At 35.4% G+C, this 23,034-nt stretch overlaps 3 protein-coding genes and 1 long non-coding RNA gene across 4 annotated transcripts; all 4 read right to left on the bottom strand.

Annotated features, from left to right (window-relative positions):
• Window positions 1-420: 420 nt before the first annotated feature.
• Window positions 421-10,013, bottom strand: LOC110786444 (protein trichome birefringence-like 23). Its single transcript, XM_021991000.2, has 3 exons — window positions 9,626-10,013; window positions 2,750-3,027; window positions 421-1,948 (listed from the first exon to the last, which is right to left on the bottom strand). The coding sequence occupies exons 1-3, from the start codon at window positions 9,861-9,863 to the stop codon at window positions 1,178-1,180; spliced, it is 1,287 nt and encodes a 428-aa protein (XP_021846692.1). The 5' UTR covers window positions 9,864-10,013; the 3' UTR covers window positions 421-1,177.
• LOC130462572 (uncharacterized) lies at window positions 3,576-5,914 on the bottom strand. The gene is made up of 2 exons (XR_008923102.1): window positions 4,076-5,914; window positions 3,576-3,981 (listed from the first exon to the last, which is right to left on the bottom strand). It is a non-coding gene; the product is annotated as an uncharacterized lncRNA (long non-coding RNA).
• A 1,558-nt stretch (window positions 10,014-11,571) lies between the features above and the next one.
• Window positions 11,572-16,882, bottom strand: LOC110786445 (uncharacterized). The gene is made up of 5 exons (XM_021991001.2): window positions 16,339-16,882; window positions 13,752-16,227; window positions 13,229-13,289; window positions 12,889-13,112; window positions 11,572-12,070 (listed from the first exon to the last, which is right to left on the bottom strand). The coding sequence occupies exons 1-5, from the start codon at window positions 16,442-16,444 to the stop codon at window positions 12,013-12,015; spliced, it is 2,925 nt and encodes a 974-aa protein (XP_021846693.2). The 5' UTR covers window positions 16,445-16,882; the 3' UTR covers window positions 11,572-12,012.
• On the bottom strand, window positions 16,777-20,273 carry LOC110786446 (uncharacterized). Its single transcript, XM_021991002.2, has 2 exons — window positions 19,450-20,273; window positions 16,777-17,065 (listed from the first exon to the last, which is right to left on the bottom strand). Exons 1-2 carry the CDS (start codon window positions 19,744-19,746, stop codon window positions 17,039-17,041), a joined length of 324 nt encoding a protein of 107 aa, XP_021846694.1. The 5' UTR covers window positions 19,747-20,273; the 3' UTR covers window positions 16,777-17,038.
• Window positions 20,274-23,034: the final 2,761 nt, after the last annotated feature.

The following is a 23,034-nucleotide window of genomic DNA, read 5'->3' as shown; positions in this document are numbered from 1 at the left end:
TGCAAAATAAGTTTGTATACCTTGGGGGATCGTGCGCGTTAGCGCACGGTCCAACAACTAGTATAGTTTAAAACTTTATTATAATTTTATCAAACGTTACTATTTTTAACTTTTGACAAAAGCTACTCAACCTCTATCGCTAACCGCTACATCGCCAAACACTTGCAAATTTTACAAGTATCATTTTGAATAGGTCAAAACGCTACCCGCAACCTCAAATGTTACCGCCGAATACGCCCTATGAAATACTCAGATCCATTCTACACATGATTTCCCTTATAACCCGGCTCTATTCTCCTCTATCCAATACACGAATAAAACCAACCCTTGGACGCCTTACCATTACTACCTCCCTTGATTCTCATTTCTCACAATCTCATGTGAATAAATGCATTAAGAATTCGAGCACAACGGGGTAAATTACAGTTATCAAAATGCATTGTTGTTTAATCAATCCAAATATGACATCCAATCTACAAATTTCAATCAGTATTGTCCAATAACTGCATGAAAGATTAAGAAAATAACACCTACTTTCAATTTCATTGTCTAGCTGTATGATCAAATATAGGCCCTCCGAAAATGATACACAGAGAATACCTAATCAAAATTAAGCGAACATAAAACTCTCATTATAACAGAAACTTTTGACAGAAGTAAATTTATCTAGTACCTGGTGAACTATCTTCTGTCAAATACCCACACTTGACTTCTACAGGCTCAATATCCTCCAATCCTAGCGGAACCCTGATCTAAAATCGCGCACATATAGAGCCACCATTACACTGAATCTTGCATGGTAAAAGTTGACAATCACTGTAGGCATGACCCTTTCACTTCATGGTTGCTTCTTCACAGTTCAGAGAAATCAGAAATGACATCTGAAACGATCCATTCAATCTGAAATACTTTGTATAACTTACCATGATAAATAACAGCAGCAATGACTTCTTCAGAAAGTTCTCATCTAAACCATTACATTCGGAATACAATAAGCAAGCCAAAATAATCTCAAAATCAGGACTAACATGAAAAACCGGGGGAAAAAGTTTTAACTTTTGTATAACCCGCGATAGGGCACTGTCCTCTATTTACTCATCAATGCATGATGTTGCTCATCTAGTATTCACAAACTGTTGTCTGTTCCGTTTTTCTCAAGCAGTCTCTTCAAAATAACTCATCCGTTCACTATCATTTCCATAATTACATCATTCCACGCGTCTATTGGCCCAGGCAAGCACCAATGCAAACAATCATACTGGACTTGTGCATTTTCATCCTTTGCGAAAGGGTAATATTGTCTGTACGGACCAGGGTGCCCATCGGGCCTCAACAAGGAAAGCAGTGAAAAATCAAGAAGTTTTAGGCGCACACCGTTTTCGGTTGCCTTCCCTACTGCATTCTCAAATTCCTCCAGTTCAGTTTGTCGCAGCAATTTCTGCATGGACTTCATCTCAACCTCACCTTCTTTAAACGGCACTGTTCTATCACACTTTCCTCCGGTGGACCATTCCCCGCCTTCAAAATGATCCGGGGTGGATGTTCTGTAAAAGATTACTCCTTTATGATCAGATGTAGCAATAAAGTTGAACACCGACTGCAGACTTTTGCGGTAAGCAAACTCTATTTTGAGGTCAGTGATGTTCTTTTGACAGGCATGACATCCCAAAACTGTTTCATTCTCATAATAAATTGCTGTTTTGACAAACCACTTTCCAGATGAGAAGATCATGTAATCCAAGTTTTTGTATAAATCAGTCCACTTCTTATCAAGTCTGTCAAGGTGCAGTTCTATATCCTGAGAAGAGACACCATTGATATCTTCATAAATAGCGGCTTCTGTAAGGAAGGGAGACCATAGAACGTATATGGTCAAGTTGGACGATGGGAAACGCCATCCTTTAGACTTGTATCCTTCATCATGATAAAACAATTCCGCTTCTTCAACCTGAAGAACATCATATTGCACAGCATTAATTATAGCAGGGCATAATCTTTATACACATAAACTAGCATGCCAAAATAAAAATTGGTTTCCCAGGGAACCAGGCATAGATCAGCAGCAATGTATGTGAACCCCTTCCTCAAATAGTTAAACACTTACAAGGATATAGCAGGCTTATGCATGTCTAGGTATTACTAATTTATATCCAAAGAGCTTCTATAATATCCGTATATGGTAGCAATTCGATTTAAGAGCATGTTTCGTATAACAGTTTTCAAGTGTTGGAAATGGAATCATTTAACTAATTCCATTACCTATTGTTTGGTACGAGAAATGGGTAACACACTCCATTTTCAAAGGATAACCATTACCACCAATTTGTTACCTCTCCTAACCTTGTGGTAACAAAGTGTTACCCTCCTCAATCCCTAATTTGATACAAGGGATTGCTTTTCTTAGGTATACCAAACAACAAATAATGATAACACTTAACATTACCATTTCTCCTTCTTAAATGTTTCCAATCCATTTCCTTTTCAAAGTTATTCAAACTTGAGACTAAAAATTAACTCCCTACGTTTGGGGATTATTATCCCCACGATAGCGTAACATGAACTAGCAATATGACAACTTTAGTTCAGGAGGAGTTAGTATATGTGTTATGCTATGTATGAGAGTCTCTCTTCAGCCATCTCTCATCCTCCATCCCTCCTGCCCCAAAAGATTAAGGAAAGGAAGTACTTCAAACAGCTTAAGATATTAGTCATAACACACATATGGACCATATGGTACACGTTACTCTACCTTTGAGAGCATACAAATCAAGGACTGCACGTGATTTCGCGAGATAGAGTCACCAATAAATGCCCATGTTTTGTGCTGCATTATCTCAAGGAATCGCATTGCATTGAACTGAGGTAACTCACAGTTTCTTGGACTCCATCTCCAGTAGAGATATTCTGAATCGGGCCTCCCGTTCTTCATGCAATTCTGATGTTCTTCAATGAAATCGCAAGTCTCATTAATATATGCAGGTCCAGATGGATTTGGGATCCAGTCCCCAGCAAAAAGATCACACTTTCCTGCATTTAGGTCAGAGATATACTTTAATAATTTAACCAATCAATCAAACAAAACCATGGGCCATCACCATTAGTAAAATAGGATGAATAAGCAAAATTTGTAATAGTTGCTATAACAAACAGGAGTTAACTAGGGAACATGTTGGTGTACAGCATGCTGCACAGAAGCAGAATGATCAAGCTGATCAAGCTCATCAGCATGCTGACAAAACTCAGCATATTCTAGAAGCAATGATGTCAGCTCTAACTACCTATCCTATATTCTAGGGATTCTGTTAGCAGTCTGTTAGTACATCTCAGTTGTAATAATATTGCACTGATAATTGTAATTGCTGATGTGTAAGTTTGTAGCTCTCTCATTGGTTGGAACACATCACCAATCACATTGTATTTATAGATTACTCAGCTTCTGTAATCAATTGAATTCATTCGTCTGAAATAAATAAAACTCTCTCTAAAGTTCTCTGATTTCTCTTTCTCTCAATGCTTACTGATGATCAGTTTCAAGCAATAAACTCAACCTAAATGGTGAGTTCTAACATGGTATCAGAGCAGTGATCAATTGATCCTGCATTCTTTCTCTTCTTCTTGTTAATTCTTTAATCAAATCTTCAGAGAAATTGTGATTTCGCAATAATAAAATGCCTTCAGATCAGCAAGATTCATCACAGAATCCTAATTCTGCTTACTATCTCAGTAATAGTGATCTGAATACCACCAAATTGGTGAATATTGAGTTTGATGGTGAAGGAAAAAGCTTCAGTGATTGGAGAAGATCAATGATGATAGCATTGTCTGCTAGGAATAAGCTTTGCTTTGTAGATGGCAGTCTGAATCAACCAGCAACTAATTCTACAAACTACAGAATGTGGATCAGGTGCAATGACTTGGTCATTTCATGGATATTGGCCTCACTTGAAGCTTCAGTTGCAAGAAGTGTTCTGTACCTCAAAACTGCAAGAGCAATATGGCTCGATTTAGAGGAAAGATATTGCAGAGAATCTGGACCACAACTGTTTACTATACAACAACAGTTAGGAGACTTAACACAAGGAGATGATGAAGCTGTTGCTAGTTTCTTTACCAAGATCAAACTTCTGTGGGATCAGCTGGATGGACTAGAACCTTTACCTGTTTGTGTTTGCACAGGCTGCAGTTGCACACTCACTCAGAAATTGTTGAAAACACAACAAAATCAAAGGTTGATTCAGTTCTTGATGAAATTGAGTCAAAAGTATGAACACACTAAGAGTACTATATTGATGATGAGTCCTCTACCTACGATTTCAAAAGCATATGGTCTTTTACTTCAGGAAGAACAGCAAAAGGAAGTACATAATCACAGAGTTCAAGTGCAAACAGAGTCCACAGCATTCAATGCAAGAAGATTTGACAATAAAATTTACAAGAATCAGTACAATTCAAGTTCCAATCCACAAAATTCAGGATCTGGAAACCAGTATAGAAGCTTCAACAACACCAGGAACAATTTGTTCTGTGATCATTGCAAAATGAAGAATCACACTATTGATAAATGCTGGAAACTCCATGGTTATCCAAAGGACTTTAAGGGTAAAGGAAAGAGAATAGCAGCAGCAGCTCAACTGGATGAGTTTAATTCTAAAGAAACTCAAGAGGAGGCAGATGCAGGGATGATTCATGCTACTTTTACAGAAGAGCAATACAATCAATTGATGAAATGCCTACAAAGCCAGCAAGTTGCTAATCAAGTTGAGAATATTGGCTCTCACTCACTTGGATTAGCAACCAGTTCCCACCCTAAAGGTACATTTTGTTTTCTGTCTAATTTCAGAAGAAAGTGGATACTAGACAGTGGTGCTAGTGATCACATGTGTTCTGATCTGTCACTTTTCACTACATTTGAGAGTGTACATGATGATCAACACACTATTACTATACCTGATGGAACTGAATTAAAAGTAAAACATAAGGGTACAATACAGTTAAGTCAAGACATTGTTCTCAGAAATGTTTTACATGTCCCAAAGTTTCAGTTTAATCTGATATCCATTTCTAAACTTTGTTGTGACACTAAATGTTCAATCTCTTTTACAAATGGTGAATGTTATCTTCAGGACCTTTCCAAGAACAAGCATATTCTGCTTGGTAAGTTGGAGAGAGGTCTGTATAGCCTAAGTGAAGATCTCTTTGTATCAGACAAGATTCCTGGTTCACATAAGTATGCTCTTTCAGCAGCCAAACCAGCAGCAATACAAGAAGCCAAGTTGTGGCATCTCAGACTTGGTCACATGTCTTTTGGAAAAATAAAAGGTCTCAAAGGTGTTGATGTACATGGTTGTTTAGCTGAATCATTTTGTCAAATCTGTCCACTAACCAAACAAACTAGATTTCCATTTTCATCTAGTTGTATCAAAACCACTACACCTTTTGAACTCATTCATATTGATGTATGGGGTCCATATTCTGTTTTAGATACTTCCAGATGTAATCAATTCCTTACAATTGTTGATGATTACACTAGGATGACTTGGACACATCTTATGAGAAATAAAACAGATTCAGTTCAAATCATGTCTCAGTTTTTACTTTATGTTGAAAACCAGTTTGGTCTAACTGTGAAACAAGTAAGATCTGACAATGCTCCTGATCTTACTGAGGGAAGAATGAAAGAATTATTTATTGAGAAAGGTATTCTAGGACAGACTAGTTGCAGTCATACACCTCAGCAAAATGGTGTTGTGGAGAGAAAACACAAACATCTCCTTGAAACTGCCAGAGCTTTGTCTTTTCAATCCAAACTTCCTGACAAATACTGGAGTGCTTGTGTACTTACAGCAACATATCTCATCAACAGAATGCCTCTAAAAAGCATAAACTTCTCTACTCCCTATGAAAGGTTGTTTAACAGCAAGCCTAATATTTCTCATTTGAGAGTGTTTGGCTGCCTTTGCTACATAACCACTTCCAAAGTACAGAGGTCAAAGTTTGATCCAAGAGCAAATCCATGTGTCTTTATTGGCTATCCCTCAACACAAAAGGCTTACAAAGTTCTAAATCTCTCAAACAATAAAATCACCACATCCAGAGATGTTCTCTTTCATGAACATCACTTTCCTTTCCATTATTCTTCTAATCCTAATACAGCTTATTCAACCAAATTTTTCTTACCTATTGTGACTTCTTTTTCAGATTCTTTTTCAATTTCACCAATCCAACCACAAGAACTTCAACATCCATCACCTGAAATTGAATCCCCCTCCAATTCTTCTACTGATATTCTTTCTGAAGAAGTTTCTGAAGAACCAACACATTCCACTTCTCCTTTACATTCTCCTATTGTTCCTACAGCATCTTCTGAACAACTCTGCAGAAAATCCACCAGAATATCTAAACCTCCTACACATCTTAAAGATTTTGTGTGCTCCAAACCTGTCAAGCACTGGTGTAATCTTGTTGCTTATGACACCCTTCCTGACACACACAAAGTTCTGATTGCTGCTCATTTACATCATATTGAACCAACTACCTATAAGGAAGCTGCTACTGATGATAGATGGTTGGATGCCATGGAAAAAGAAATCACTGCATTGAACAACAACCACACTTGGGATTTTGTTGTTTTACCTAAAGGAAAGAAAGCTATTGGGTGTAAATGGGTGTATAGAATTAAAAAGAATGCAGATGGTTCAGTTGAGAGGTACAAAGCCAGACTGGTTGCCAAAGGTTTTACACAAAAATATGGCATAGATTACCATGAAACTTTCTCTCCAGTGGTAAAAATGTCTACAGTAAGGTGTTTGATCTCTCTTGCTGCTAGTAAAGGCTGGAAATTATTTCAGTTGGACATAAACAATGCTTTTCTTCATGGACATCTTGATGAAGAAGTTTATATGAAAGTTCCTGATGGTGTTCATGCTCCTACAGGTCATGTTTGTAAGCTCACAAAATCACTCTATGGTCTCAAACAAGCTTCTAGGCAATGGTTTGCCAGATTGCTTGATGAACTGAAGTGTCAAGGCTACAAGCAATCTAAAAATGACTACTCCTTATTTATTAAACACACCTCTCCTCATGTTACAATTGTGGCTGTGTATGTGGATGATATCATTGTTACAGGTTCTGATGAAACTGAAATCTCTTCATTAAAAGCACATCTCCATAACACCTTCAGCATCAAAGATTTGGGTTTACTCAATTACTTTCTTGGGATTGAAATCAGTCAGACTACTGATGGTTATGTTCTTACTCAAAGAAAATACACAAAGGAAATGCTAACTGATTGTGAGCTGGATATTTCCAAACCAGCAGTCACTCCCTTTCCTCTGAATCTTAAGCTCACACCAGAAGGAGAGGATTATCCCAATGTTGATCTGTATAGGTGCTATGTTGGCAAACTGAACTTTCTTACCCATACCAGACCAGATCTTGCTTTTGCTGTGCAATCCCTCAGTCAATTTATGCACTCTCCTAAGCTTGATCATGTTCAAGCTCTCACTCATACTCTTAGGTATGTCAACCATACAGCAGGCCAAGGAATCCTTCTCAAAGCTACAAATCAACTAACATTACAAGCTTTTTCTGACTCTGATTGGGCAGCTTGCTCTTCAACCAGAAGATCAGTCACAGGCTACATTCTTCTTCTTGGCAATTCCCCAATTAGCTGGAAATCTAAAAAGCAGTCTACAGTTTCTAAAAGCTCTTCTGAGGCAGAGTATAGGGCTATGTCTCAAGCTGCAAGTGAGGTTACTTGGGTTGTTCGATTATTGGAAGAGTTAGGCATCACCAATCTGAAACCAGTACAACTAAACTGTGACAATCAATCAGCACTACATATTGCTAAAAATCCCATCTTTCATGAAAGGACAAAACACATTGAAGTGGATTGTCATTTCACTAGGGATAAAGTGCTTGAAGGACTTCTCCAACTCAATTATCTTCCAACTCAGCATCAGTTAGCTGACATTTTTACAAAGATTCTTCCTGGATGTCAACACAGGATTCTTTCTTCCAAACTTGGTATGGTTCATACCTTCCCCACACCAAGTTTGAAGGGGGGTGTTGGTGTACAGCATGCTGCACAGAAGCAGAATGATCAAGCTGATCAAGCTCATCAGCATGCTGACAAAACTCAGCATATTCTAGAAGCAATGATGTCAGCTCTAACTACCTATCCTATATTCTAGGGATTCTGTTAGCAGTCTGTTAGTACATCTCAGTTGTAATAATATTGCACTGATAATTGTAATTGCTGATGTGTAAGTTTGTAGCTCTCTCATTGGTTGGAACACATCACCAATCACATTGTATTTATAGATTACTCAGCTTCTGTAATCAATTGAATTCATTCGTCTGAAATAAATAAAACTCTCTCTAAAGTTCTCTGATTTCTCTTTCTCTCAATGCTTACTGATGATCAGTTTCAAGCAATAAACTCAACCTAAATGGTGAGTTCTAACAGAACATCATAATAAAATCATGTACACAAAATTGCTTGTGATAAACAAATATAATTCCATCCTCTAGTTTACAATATTAGGGAGGAACTAAGAAGCCAGGAAGGTGAATAATACAGACTGAAATAGTGACTGCAATGCATTATCTTGGACACTTGAGAAAGCATTGTACACAAATACTTCCTTTCGCCGTTGCCTTTAAAATATCGCCTCAAATCAAACAGGCTCCCTATGTTTCTAATCGATAGTAGTAAGTCCAAATGACCAGCTCTTAACATCCAAATTCATGTACTGTTGCCTACCTAATTTACCTAATTACCTGCTAAAATGTTTGTGAATACATTAACGGCCCGTTTTGTATGTAAATTTGTAAGGAAAATCAATATCCATTCTCATGGTAATGATAATTCACTCAAAATCATCTCTTTTTCTTTATAAATTTCCATTACCATTTGGGGAGTGGTATTAGGTGGGGATGCAAATTTATGAAGAAAAACACCAAGGTTGTGACAAAATTTCATTATCATGGATATCATGATGTTAATTTCTTGCCAAATAACACTAGGATTTATTCCCATTCCCACCGTTTATTACCGGCTACCAATCGTGCCGTAAAGGTACTTTTCCCTCTTGTGATGAACATCTTCCAACTAAGCTAATCAGAAAGCAAACAAACATAGTTGCTGTTACATCCTCATCAAACCATTGTAAAACTAAAGAACCTAAACAAGAAGAGTTCAGCATTGAAAGGAAAACTCCAAATTTGGTTAAAACAATGACAGAAGATCCACCATTACGGTGAAATGTGAGCAACAACAACACTGCCAAAGCCTTAACCCGAGTTCATAGCATGAACCAAGAAATTATCTCCTGTCGACCATCTACTACAACGAAAAATGAGCAGTGCCCAATGAAAATAAGAACATAAAAAGGTAGAACCAATTTCAATTACAAATTCAAACCCATTAATAATTCGCCTTTCTTAACCAATAAAACCCAGATTTTTCAGACAACCCGTCAGATCCTTACTCATTACTCACAGCCAAACATGAAAAAACAATCATAATTACACAACCCTGATTACATTACACAATCCTACAGATTAGTAGAAGTAATAATACTTCGCAAGGATTAAAAAACCAAGATTAAGATCGAATTCATACCTGATTTTTTATGCAATTCATCATTGATTCTGGAATCTGACATAATGTGGTCCGGAAATGGGAGATGTGGGGTTTGAACTGGAGTGGTTTGTTGAATTAGGGGAGAATCAGGAGGAAATCTGGAGTCATTATAGAGAAAAAGTCGAATAACAAGAGTAGTAGCTAAGATCATTACACCTAATTTGATAATTGATGATTTGTGTTTGTGAAGTGCCCACATTTTGGAATACCACTTCATTTTCGCAAGAACACAACTCTGGGAAATCACTCACTTCTCTCACTATCCCCTTCGTTTTCTCTCTCCTGCTTCTCTCTATTTCTATGGAAGAGAGGTCACACCAGTGAGTTGAGTTGGGACCTGATGCCGACAAAATCTCCACCGTGCTGAGTTTTGGTCACGATAACATAACATTATTTTAGTATTTTTTATGCAAAAATTCGGGTCGAGTAATATTTGGGGCATCAGGTGAAGAATATTTCGATTCGGGTATTGTGTAATTGTGTTGGGTTAATTTGGAGAAGAATATTTCGATTTGGGTACGTTGTTGGTTTAATTAGGAGAAGAATATTTCGATTCGAGCACCTGTTAGGGTTAATTCGGATTTAACTCTTGGATCTATAATTATCAATAGTTAATGATGGAAAATAAATTGATTTCAACTATATTTGAAGTTGTAATAGATTATTGTGGTTCGAGTTAGTTTAGGATATAAGTAGAGTAATTTGGGTCAATTTACTCAATTGGATCGGTTTTTCTAGTAGTACAGTATGAAATTAGAGGTTCTTCAAACCGTTTGGACAAGAAGAAACCGTATGACTTGAGTAAAGACAACCGACTAATCTCCGGATAAAAGTATATAAGTACTTGTTCTCATTTTCGGTTCGACATCATTTGAAAACCGATTTTGGACCGGACCGGACTTACTTTATTAATGTCATGGAATATAAAGCTTTGGATAGGATCGGTCTTACTTGGCTACTTTTGATTGGGTTGGAGGGGGAAAATTACTTTGCCCACATGACTTTCAATCCTTCAACTTTCATAGTTTTGAATATAGTTTGAGAATTACATACTAATCTCCAAATTCCCTCCGCTTTTCATATTTATACTAGAGTCTTTACTAAAAAAATCATTCACACTATTACCAATGGAATAACTCACTTAATCTATAATAAAAAAAAGACATGGAATAACTCACCCTTAACTTTCTCCAGCTTCATGAATACTTCATGGGGGTTGCGAAATGAGGGAACGACTTGTAGTTTTACTAAGAGAAATCGACAACATAAATATGGAAAACATTTTACTTGTGATTTCAGTCAATAGTCAATAGAGATCTCACATAATCAAATTCCAAAGACCAATAATTGAAAAGATGCGAAAATATCGAATTATATTGCTCTCACCAAGCACAAAGCGTTGGAGTTATGTTCAAGTAAGCTTAAAATTATTTGTTTTGAAAGTAAAAATTGAGTTAATTCTTTAAAGCTGCGTTTTGCAGATCTTGATAAATCATCGTAAATATATACTACCATAAGAAAATAAAAAAAAATCATAAAAAAACAATACATTCGGGTTTGGCCACTTGAACTTTCCTTGTGAGGAAATGATCATGTATTGATCTCCTAAACTCATCCTCACTAGATTTGAACAACAGCAAATAGTGCTCCTAATAAAATTTTATCATTGATTATTCTTTGGATCTCCTAATAAAGTAAAGATATTCATAATCTCCTTTAAGAGAGATAGAAAGATAAAGTGGAAAAAAAAAATTGAATCTTGTCATTTCATAATTCCACAACAAAAAAACTATACTTTAAGTTGAAAAGTTTATGTTCATGATTCCACAAAATGCATAAACAATCACAACACAAACTTTTTGAAGTCAAGTTGCTAAAAAAAATAGCCCTTAAAATTCTAGTTGGTATATCTGCTTCAACAGATCTGTTGAGAAATAATGAACAGACTGCATTTAAAAATTCTGTGAAGACAGATAAAAAGAATAACAAACAAGTTGGAAAATCTCCAACTGGTTGTTTTTGTATTAGTTTTACAGAGTTACAGATCAGTACTAAATGAGAAATCCTCAATAACTTGTATGTCACACAATCATGCTCCAAAGTCAACATCTTGAACTGATAGACTTGGATCTTGAACTACCAAGAAGAAGAATGATGAATCGATAATGACAACTTAGACGTTAGAACAATTTACAAAGAATGGGTGGTATTTCGTGAATCAAACAAATACAAACACACTACATATATACCACGATAACGAGGAAATTAATGATTTACACCCAAATTTCATATGGGATATTTTGCACTTTACAGATCACAATGTGAGCTGAATGTCACATTGTTGGTTGCTGTGGTGGTTTTAACAATCAAGTAATGTACTCTTCTGGAACACGCATACCAAATCCACGCTTGTTCTTCTCAACTCTGATACAAAAGAAGAAACAAAAACCCATCAACAAGAATGGAAAATAGAATAACAAAGAACAGTTACTAGCTAGTCCACTACTGCAGCTAGCAATAACACATGGAAACAAAATAAAAAGATAGAGCGAGTAATTTTGATATTGAGGCGCTGAATTCAACATGAGTTTGGCTAATTGTCCAATAGTCCGAAAGCTTGCAGGGGATGAAATATCTATGTTTCCCTTAACCAAGTCTAATCACGGTTTGCTAATTACGGACATTTAAGAAAAAATCACTCCTGTAAGTGCCTGACTAAGACATAGACTTACAGTGCATAACCAAAACTGAACCAAAAATGTTTTCGGATTAATGATAGTGTCTGCAGCTAAAATTGTACTGTAGTAAAGAAGACTCAAAGCTAACTTCTGAAACATGTAGGCAGTATTCAAAGTAATAGGATCATGATTTCCCAATCAATTGACCAAAATACATACAATAGGACAACTAATTTACCGCCATACTTGAACATTTACATTATCAAAATATACATGAGGTTTCTGGTGTAAAGAAGGGGCTACTTGAGCTGACATAGTGTAATGAAATTTTGTAAGTGTGATGCAGAAGGGTCACGACTCATGAATTGACTAACATTGTCCAAAAATTCCATGTAGTTTCTTAGCCTGAAGAATTGAATTAGCAGGTAAAACCTCAACAGATGCAATAACAAGTGAATACGGGAAAAATCATTGAACTAACATAAGATAATCCATGCATGCAGAACAGTTTCAAGTCTTAAGTATAACCCCAATTGAACTAACAAAAGCTTCAGAGAAACTTACGTGGGGGCAAGTTTTCCAAGGTTAACAATGAAGTCCTTGCTCTGCTCCTCCAGAACTTTTCCGGATATATCAACAATATATCTCTTGTTCTTCGTAGTTGGAAGTCCTCGACTGGAAAGTAAATTAAGTTCTCTTTTTTTAAGCTCTCTGCCATTTACATAAACAGCAGAGTCCCCTCTAGAACAACTTGCTGGCATGGGAAAACTGAATTCTTGAATAGATGGCTGCAACACAAACAACAATTCCACTTTCTTAAATTTACTAACATAGTATGGGAAAACTGCAAGGAAGTAGATGAATCTAAAAGTAATAAAAGGAATTGTTGAGTACTCTAACTCACTGGAAGTATTCCTAAGCAATGATGGCCCATTACACCCCAAAAACCAGCTTTGGGATCATACCTGAAACGAAATTACAAATTGAAAAAAATATGAGGAATGTCCTTTAAGAAACAACTGAGTGACCAACCTAGGATCATTCATTCTACTGCATACATATATTGAATTTTAGAGCATGTTTGGTATGAAATAGGAAAGGGAATGGGATTGGAAACATTTAAGAAGGAGAAATGGTAACGTTAATTGTTACCATTATTTGTTGTTTGGTATACTCGAGGAAAGCAATCTCTTGTATCAAATTAGAGATTGAGGAGGGAAAGCTTTGTTACCACAAGGTTAGCAATGGTAACAAATTGGTGGTAATGGTAACCTTCGAAAATGGAATGTGTTATCCATCTCTCATACCAAACAATAGGTAATGGAATTAGTTGATTGATTCCATTACCAACAATTGAAAAATGCTATACCAAACATGCTCTTAGAGTTTCAAAGAAAATGAAGTTAAAAGGTATTGCAGAGGATTACCAGTAGTCTCCTGGTTCAATAGATCCAGCAAGCTTCTCTGCCTTTTTAATTACATGAAGCGGTACCTGCTGACCATTGACATATACCTCGGCTTTTTCAGGGGAAGCAGGACCGGGTTTTGGTGAGAAGGGTCTCCAGAAAGGAGATTTCGAGGAAGGTTTGGTTTCATCTTTGTATTCTTTTGGAGCATCCCCCGAGTCGGATAAACTAGTTGATAACTCATGGGAGTTATCTTCATTCTCTGAAGTAATTGCTGTATTTACCACAGAGCTGTCTTGAGAGGTATCTTGTTTCTCTTCTCCAGCATAATTTCTTATATATTCTGCCTCAGCTTTTGTGTATTGGCCAGAGTAATCAAGATGTTCCTGCAAAGGTGAACCAGGAGGAGGACGCATCTTCAAGGGTATCTCTGAAGAACTGGGACGGCTGCTTTGTACGCTTTCTCTATCTGAAATGTGTTCTTCCTTAGAAAGAGATGATGGAGAAACACCTCCAGTATATGGTCGAGTTCGGAAGCACATTCTCCGCCCTCTTGATTCTTCATTGGCTACAGACTCTATAGACTTGAAGCTATGCCCTGTTGCATCAAAATCATAAGATCCAACATTTGTACTAGTAGCAGTAAAGCTATCATGCTGACGTCTATGACCTGGGTCATTCAACACTTCACCAAAGACGGTAGTAGTGTTTACACTCTTAACAGGATCCGGTTTCTTCTGTGTAGGAAGAACATCAAAACTCCTATTCTGATGATCAAAGGACATAACAGAGGAGCAAGCCCCACATTGCAATTGATACTCCTTCTTGTGCTTCTTGGTCATGAACTTCCCAGGCAATTTGAGCAGCTCAAAGCAACTATGGCATGATACAAAGGGAGCTCCACCAGCAATAGGGAGGCAAATCCGTTTGTTCTGGCTAGCTATCAGAACTCTCCTTGCATGAGGAGCAAGGTGGGAAGGTCGTTCTCGAGGACCAGTATGTGCCATTCTAGGATCATAGGTCCTTGGTACATGTCTTGGTAGATTCATACTATGTCTAGGTGTTGGATGGGCCGCTAGATTGGGGGACATCATATGGCCTTCCCAATCATTGGCATTGCAGAGTGAGCAAGAACATGCAGGATGGTGACTATGTGGCCCATCGCGATATGATCTGAAAGAATCCTGATCGAAGTCCAAGGACTTCCCTGGAACATAACCCAACCTTGAACGATGTGGAAACTGTGGATGCTTAGGACGACCATCATATAAAGGGGGGTGATTATATATATTTTCCATTTCATGAACTACACCGGGTCCATGTTTGAAGTAAGACGGCCTTGGCATATGTTTATCTGGTGAAAACTGCTGCTCATATCCCTGCCTGTATCCCAAATACTCTTCTTCTGATTCTGATGGATATTGGTGCTCAGATCCCTGATAGTTCTGACTGAACTCATGATGCCTCATATACTGAATCTTAGCAGGTCCTCTCTGAGATTCAAAACTGTGCCTTGAGCGGCCATGGATGGAGTCCATATGATAACTTGAAGGTCCGTCAACTTCACTTAAAGAAGCTGAATTCCTCCTGTGTTCACCTGCCCTTAAAATTCTGTGAATCACCCTATCCTCGCCACTTCCAATGGCCCTGGGTCTTCCATTCCCTCCGACAGAATCATCCCTAAATCTCAAATCTCTGTCTATTCTTCCCGTGCTATAGCCACTTCCATGAATTGGATTATCAATTGATCCTTCTGAAATCATCCCGTGTTCATCAGCATAAACAGATTCCTTCCCTTCACTGATTCGATCAGCCTCATCACCACTTAGATCTCTCCACTTCATTCTTCCGTTATTTATTTTGTTATCATTAGACTCTTTGGGATGTTTATCATCAGGAAGCCATGTATTAAATGAAGTTTTGGGAGCCATCTTGTCATTCCTCACTATTTCCTCTGGCCCATCATTATCAACCCCCGTTCCCTCTTGTTCTTTCTGATCGTATTCATCAAACTTAGAAACAATATTTCCATTCATTGTCCTTGTAGGTGATTTACCAACAGAATCTGTCCCCCTCATGGGAGACCTACTAGCCATTCTCGTTCTCACACTCATTGGGGATCTACTCCCTCGCTCCCTCATAGGTGACTTGCTAATATTTCTTGACCTGCCTGGTGAAATGCCAATCCCATCAATATCTAGATCACCTGAACTGTTGCCCCTCACTGGTGATGGGCTAACATTTCTTGACCTGGCCGGAGAAAAACTAACATCATTCAAAAACCTGTCCCTCAAAGGTGATTTAGGTAAGCGAAACTCAGTCTCATGACGCTCTTCCATTGATGACTTGCTTCCATCCCCATCCCCAAATGTGGATCTCGCCGGTGATCTACCACCCATATCAAAACTACCCTTTCCAATCATATCCTCCTCTATCACCTTATCAACAACTGTTTCAGAATTCACCACTTTTTCAATTCCAGATGACTTCTTTTTAGCTGTTCATTTCATTAGAATAACAAACAAATTGAAAATAAAAACTCAGTCAGACATATTAACAAACACCTTATGTGCATTACAAATAACAGTCAAAAAAATTTGAAATTCACCTTTAAGTATAGCACCACAGCCACCACATTGGTAGACAGTATACACAGTAGGCTCCGGCAACACCTTATCGCATTTCGGGCATCGAACTAGTCGAATCTCCGACATAACCAGAGATAATCCCCAGTAAAATTCACACCACAAAACAATAACAACAAGAACAACAACTACTTACAGTAATTAAATCAAAAATGCATATAAATACTCAAAATCTCAACACACCCATCAATCAGAATTCAACCAAAATATAATCAATCAAATTAAAAGGAGTTGAATGTCCCCCATTTCAACTTTTGACTTTCAACTTTTTTTTAGTTTTTCTGGATGATCTGCAAAATGAGTAAGAGGGTTTATGGAAGACTTACCAGAAATTCGACCAAATTTGAGGAAGAAAACCAAAAAAATTCAGAAACCCTAAAAGAAATCTTTAGTTTTTCTTCCCCTTTATAGTTTGCTTGAATTTGAAGGGGATGAAGAAGTCATCGACGAGTAAAGAGTAATTTTTTTTTTGAGGGAATAAGGAACACGTCAACTGAATTCCCGACGATGTCAACTGTAATCTGGAACGACCAAGTTTTAAGTGGTAAAAACGACGCGTTTAAAGTTGAAGAACATTGTCAGCAAGATCTCTAAAGTAAAAGGTAGTGCGTCATAGCTGCCACGTCTGTTTTGGAAAAAGTCTTGGTTTGTCATGTAGTGATGTTAGGGGAAGGTTTGACCAGATGTAACCTGGAATTAGTAAAGACAGATCAAAAAGTCAAAGGTAGTTTAGAATGGGTCTAGGCTATATTAGACAAAAGTAGTTCGAAATGTTAAACAAAAAATGTTCTAGAAGTTGAACTAGTGACTAGTAGTGGACTAGTGGTAGTGGTGGAATAGTTATAACTTATAAACTTATACTCCCTCCGTCCCATAATATAGTGCCCGTTTGACCAAAATCACGGTTATTAAGGTAAAGTATAACATTGATAATAAAAACAATAATTATTTGTTCTTTCAAGATAAAGTACATGTTAGTTGGCTTTTATGGAGAGAGAAATTAGAGATTAAAGGTGTGTACATAATAAATAGGCCTAAAAAAGACAAAAATCAAGCACATGGGTTGAATAAAAGTCAAAAAATACAATTTTCAAAGTAAAAATTAATGGTTTAAAATAGAAATAGGCACATCATTTAGGGACACCATTTTAGGAAAGCAGGCACTATATTATGGGACGGAGGGAGTAATAGGAAACTCATTAACAATAAATTGATATCAAACAGTGTCTTTTCCTAATAGATACGTAGTACGGAGTAGGATTTTATCGAAGGCTTAATCACCATTAGGGACTTTGAGAGAGAATTTCCCTTATCATTCTCCTCATTTTTAAAGTGTATATCCCGCTGACCCCAATCAGGTTGATATATGCACGGTTCCAACCCGATAGAGCCTTTCATCTTACTTTATTAAAAATAAGAGTAAATTGATCATGATATTGACCATGTTTTGCAATTGGTTGTCGAGGCTTGTATGTTTCAGTAAACTGCCTTGAATTGTTGTCTGTTTCAATAGACTACCTTGAATTGTTTATCGTGTTGACTGGTTTGAATTGCATTTGCATTATTTGTTGCTTCTAAGAATGTTTGCCAATATTCTTGGTTGTAAGACTTCTAACTGCGGAGTATGTGAAGTATCCTTTAAAGACATTATATATTTTTATGTTTTATCAAGTATGTTATGACTATGTGTCAAAAAGAACATAACAAGATAGCACATGAATTATTATTTTTCCTTATAAAAATCATTGAGTTTCCAATGGGACAAAAAAAAAGGATGGAGCGACTAAGGGAGTAATTTATAGTTATATTGTAATATTGATAATTATTTATTTATACTACGTATATACTTTGTATTTCTTTTGTTTCTAAACCGATGCATCGCTTTGACGGAATATTTTTGCATTTGCACAACATTGACCATTAATATTCTAATTTCTCTATAGGAAAATTTGCCAAATACAACCTACTAAAGTTCTCTATTTGCTAATTACAACCTCAAATTTCTATTTTTGTCAATTACAACTTAAACTTATACATCCATTTAAATTACAACCCGAAATTATTTTCCGGAAAAAATCACCGGAAGATGATGTCATAATGTTATTAAAAAAAATAGTTACATATTTTCTATAAAAAAATTAAATCGATAAATAAGAATTAAAACAATAATCAAAAAAATTATTTTTTTTTACAGATGTTATGTACTTCAATTTTTTTTAATAACATTATGACATCATCTTCTGGTGATTTGTGTCGAAAAATCGTTTCGGGTTGTAATTTAAAATAGATGTACAAGTTTAAGGTTGTAATTGACAAAATTAGAAATTTGAGGTTGTAATTGACAAATAGAGAACTTTATTAGGTTGTATTTGGCAAAATTGCCTTCTCTATAATACTTAATTAATTACGGAATATAAACTAATAACGTCTTAGTTATTGTAGCAACGAAAACCAGATAAATGCTAAAGGTAAGGGAAAAGTTTGTTTATGCATGGAAATTATTTGGAGTATACAACAGTTTAATTTAATTGTCTCACAAGAAAAACGTTAAAAGAAAATTGTAATTAGACTATAGTCACAAAACTGTACAACTCAATCAATTGCTCATATACTTAATCACTATACAGGGCTACTAATTAATGAAATATCACTATACAGGGCTACTAATTAAGTAATTAATGAAATGAAATATGAATATTGGTGTATGATATATGGGCCGGGTCTGCCTTTTCGCTATTATGGTTTTTTTTGCGACCCATTTATAATTCGGATAGCTCTTATGGCTCTTTTGCAAATTAAAAAAAAAAATCAATGGCGCTAAAAAGCAAGATATATTAAAGAACACTAATTAATACTAATAATACTCTGTTGTAGATCCAAATTCCAGAAACATAGAGGGATTATTCTACATATCCACTAGCTAGTAATTAATTCCCATTTGCAAGTTCTTAATTGCATGCTTTTTCACTTGCAATTGTTAATTACCCTTCTTAATTCCCCTCCTTCTTAATTAACAACTTCATAACAAATTACTTCTTCCATAATTTGCTATTAAGACTAAAACACCCACTAACCTTAATCCTCTTTTCTGCCTTCTTCTTCTTACTCACTTCTTCCCACTCCACCTTCCTCTTCAAACCTTCATCAAAGCTAGTACCTTCGGATCGTAAGGACGAACACGACGACGACAACGATGATCTTGTCGATGAAGATGATGATGATGATGGTGGCAAAGCCATCATATGCCGTTCGATGATGTGAGATAAAGAAGATAATTCAAATGAATCATAGAGAGGACTCCCACAATCCCATACCATTGGAGCTTTTTTTGAGGATAAAGATGTTAATGATCTTTCTATTTCTTGCTTCATTTTTTTTGGATTAATAAAAAGTGAAGAAAATAAACTCTTTAATTTAAATCCTGATTATTGTAGAATTCTATAATTCAATTTTCGGTTTTTGATTGTTAACGTTGTAGTGTAAAGTTTGGACCGTTGTAATGTGTACACTTTAAATTAGATTTTATAATTTTAGTTTAATTATTTAGTGTTTGTGGGTCGGATTGCAAGTTGGAAATATTGATCATTTATTATTATTTCTAATTATAGTGAGAAATGGTACTCGGTATTATTAGTGGTTGACTAGCCGAACTAATCATGCATCATGCATGCATGTGGATTACTAGACGTGTTTACGTCATGCATGGCTTTTTGACGTACTCCACCAACTATATATAATTATATACTCCCTCCAAATCTAAATGTTATTCCCGTTTCCTTTTTTAGTGTCCCAAAATAATCTTCCCATTTCTTTTATTTCCTTTTTAATCTCTTCCTTGTAATTTTAACTTTGTAATTCTATTGGTTTATCAATAAAAAACCTTGTAGTCTCATTGGTTGGTTTAAGTTTGGATGGATTAATGAGTTGGCATTTTTATTCCTTAAATTCTATTGGTTCAACTATTTTGTTTTCTTGTGAAAATGGAATCAAAAATCAACAATTCCCCATAAAACTAGATTAATAATAGTTGATCTTAAAATGTTTCTTTTTTCTTAATAACCGTGTAAAATGACAAACGGGAATAACATTTAGGTTCGGAGGGAGTATTATACTTCTACAGTTCTACTACTCCCTATATAGAATTTTTTTTCCTTCTTACATTCTTTATACAAGTACGTTAATTTTTGAAAATGTTAAAAAATGGAGATTAAATTGTCACCTTCACATTCCAAATGCAAGCTAATTAAGTAGAGTAAGTACTAACCACGAATTGAAGCTACTTGCACATTGAATAATGTAATTATGTAAATTGGGATCACTTTCTTAAATTATGCATAGATCCGACATACTGACATCTGCCGGTGTAGCTTAAAAAATAACTAGATAAGAAATTGTTTTGGAAAATGATAGACAAAAATTAAAATGTGTACTATATTAGTAGCTAGTTTATGAAATTAAAATATACATACGTAACTGATGAATTTTTTCTTATGCTCGAATTATATAGATTTATGGTTATGTTAGATAAATATGTGATGGGCTTGTAATTTAAAATTTTAGAATATGTATACATATGCTATTAATCTAAAAACTATTCTCTTATTATTATTTTAAAGGGAAGATAGCAATGGCCCATATTTCATTAAATTAAAATCAATTTCCGCCGAAATATTGATACTTTGAGGAAACAAACCAATAAAAATTACATACATACTCATATTCTAACTACTAGCTAGTATCCTACATTGCCATGTATCCTACCAATCGCTAACTGCTGTACCCGGGTACAGCCAGCTCTGGCTGTACCCCCCAAAAATGACGCGCTCATATTGTTTGTTAATTTTTGTCGACTGTTTTTTCCTTTTTATTGTACTGTTTGTTCTTTCTTGTTGTACTGTTTGTTCTTTCATGTTGTTTTTTAAATTTATCATCAAATTTTCATAATTGTTGTATTTTTTGTTCTTTCTTCTGGAATTTTATGTTCTTTTTTATATTGTTTGTTCTTTCTTGTTTATTTGTTTGTTTATAATAATCATATGGTTAATGTTCATAATTAAACTCTTCATTAATCTTTTATTTTTTCTTTTTGTATTGTTTGTTCTTTCTTGTTGTACTGTTTGTTCTTTGTTGTTGTTTTTTAAATCATTCATCAAACTTATTGTTGTATTGTTTGTTCTTTCATGTTGGCTTTAAAATTCATCATAAAATTGTTCATAATTGTTGTATTGTTTGTTCTTTTTTCTGGAATTTTATGTTCTTTTTTATATTGTTTGTTCTTTTTTGTTGAATTATTTGTTCTTTCTTGTTTATTTGTTTGTTCACAATAAATATATGGTTAATGTTCATAATGAAATTGTTCACTTCAGTGGTCTTTTATGTTTTTACAAGCGCCTATATGGTTTATTTCCAAATAAATAAATAAATGTTCATTTCCAAAATAGTAAATGTTCATTCCAAATAAATAAATAAATGTTCATTTCCGAAATAGTAAATGTTCATTTTTGTAGTTTATTTCCAAATAAATAAATAAATGTTCATTTCCAAAATAGTAAATGTTCATTTCCAAAATAGTAAATGTTCATTCCAAATAAATAAATAAATGTTCATTTCCGAAATAGTAAATGTTCATTTTTGTACCAGTATATTAATGTTCATTTTAAACAACACAAAACGACATCGTTTTTGACGGGGGTACAGCCAGCTTTGACTCCAGCCAGCTTTGGCTGTACCCGGGTATAGCCAAAAATTTGCGGTATCCTACATGTCATCATTAGTTGACAATTGATGTGGCACGTAGTTATATACTCCTAATTGACAAATGATGGTTTCTTTAGGGAAAAAAAAGGGAGACCACCCATGGGTTTATTTGCTTTTATGAAGAGAAAGATAGGGAGTAAGAGGGTCTCAAGAAGTAAAGCTGGAGATGATAAAATATAAATAAAATGTAAACATAGATTGAATAAAGTAAAAATGAATATAACTTAATTAGAAAAGCCGGTGTAAATGAAAAATGAGTATAACTTAGAAAAATAGAGTCAGTATTTGTCAATCCATGACTATGAGTCTATAATACTACCTCCGTTCCTAAATGATCTTTACGGTTACTATTTGCACGGTAATTAAGGAATTTTGGTGAACATGTGATGGTGGGGTAACAAATGGAAAATGAGTGGCTATAAATTGTCCACCAATGTGAGTGGGTGGAAACTAATATTAAAGTATTGTGAGTGGGTAAGTTATGGTGGGCCAAATAAGAGTAAAAATGAAATAAAGTAGAAGTGTAAAGAACTTTCAGGAACGGACTAAAACGGAAAGCGTAAAAAACTTTTAGGAACGGAGGTAGTATGGTATACCACGTTAACTATCAACTAATAATGACATGAATTTTCATCAATAAAAAAAAAATTATAAATACATATAGATGTTCACATTACAATATAAAATTAAGAAATTTTTGTTAGCACAAAATCGAATATATGACTCGTTGTCACACCCATTCGTCTTTGGTGTGAAACGTTCAAATAGACATATCGTCCAATAAAGATGGAATTTACTGAATTATAACCCCGTATAAGTAAATGTCTATTGATAAAGCTAATAACGTCCTAGCTATTGCACTATTAACTGAACAAGCATGGCGTTATACATACTCCATATCA

This window comes from Spinacia oleracea, chromosome 6 (assembly GCF_020520425.1).
Source record: "Spinacia oleracea cultivar Varoflay chromosome 6, BTI_SOV_V1, whole genome shotgun sequence".
Classification (NCBI taxonomy): Eukaryota; Viridiplantae; Streptophyta; class Magnoliopsida; order Caryophyllales; family Amaranthaceae; genus Spinacia; species Spinacia oleracea.
Note: the sequence above shows the minus strand (reverse complement) of the source record. Positions and strands in the feature narration are given on the sequence as shown.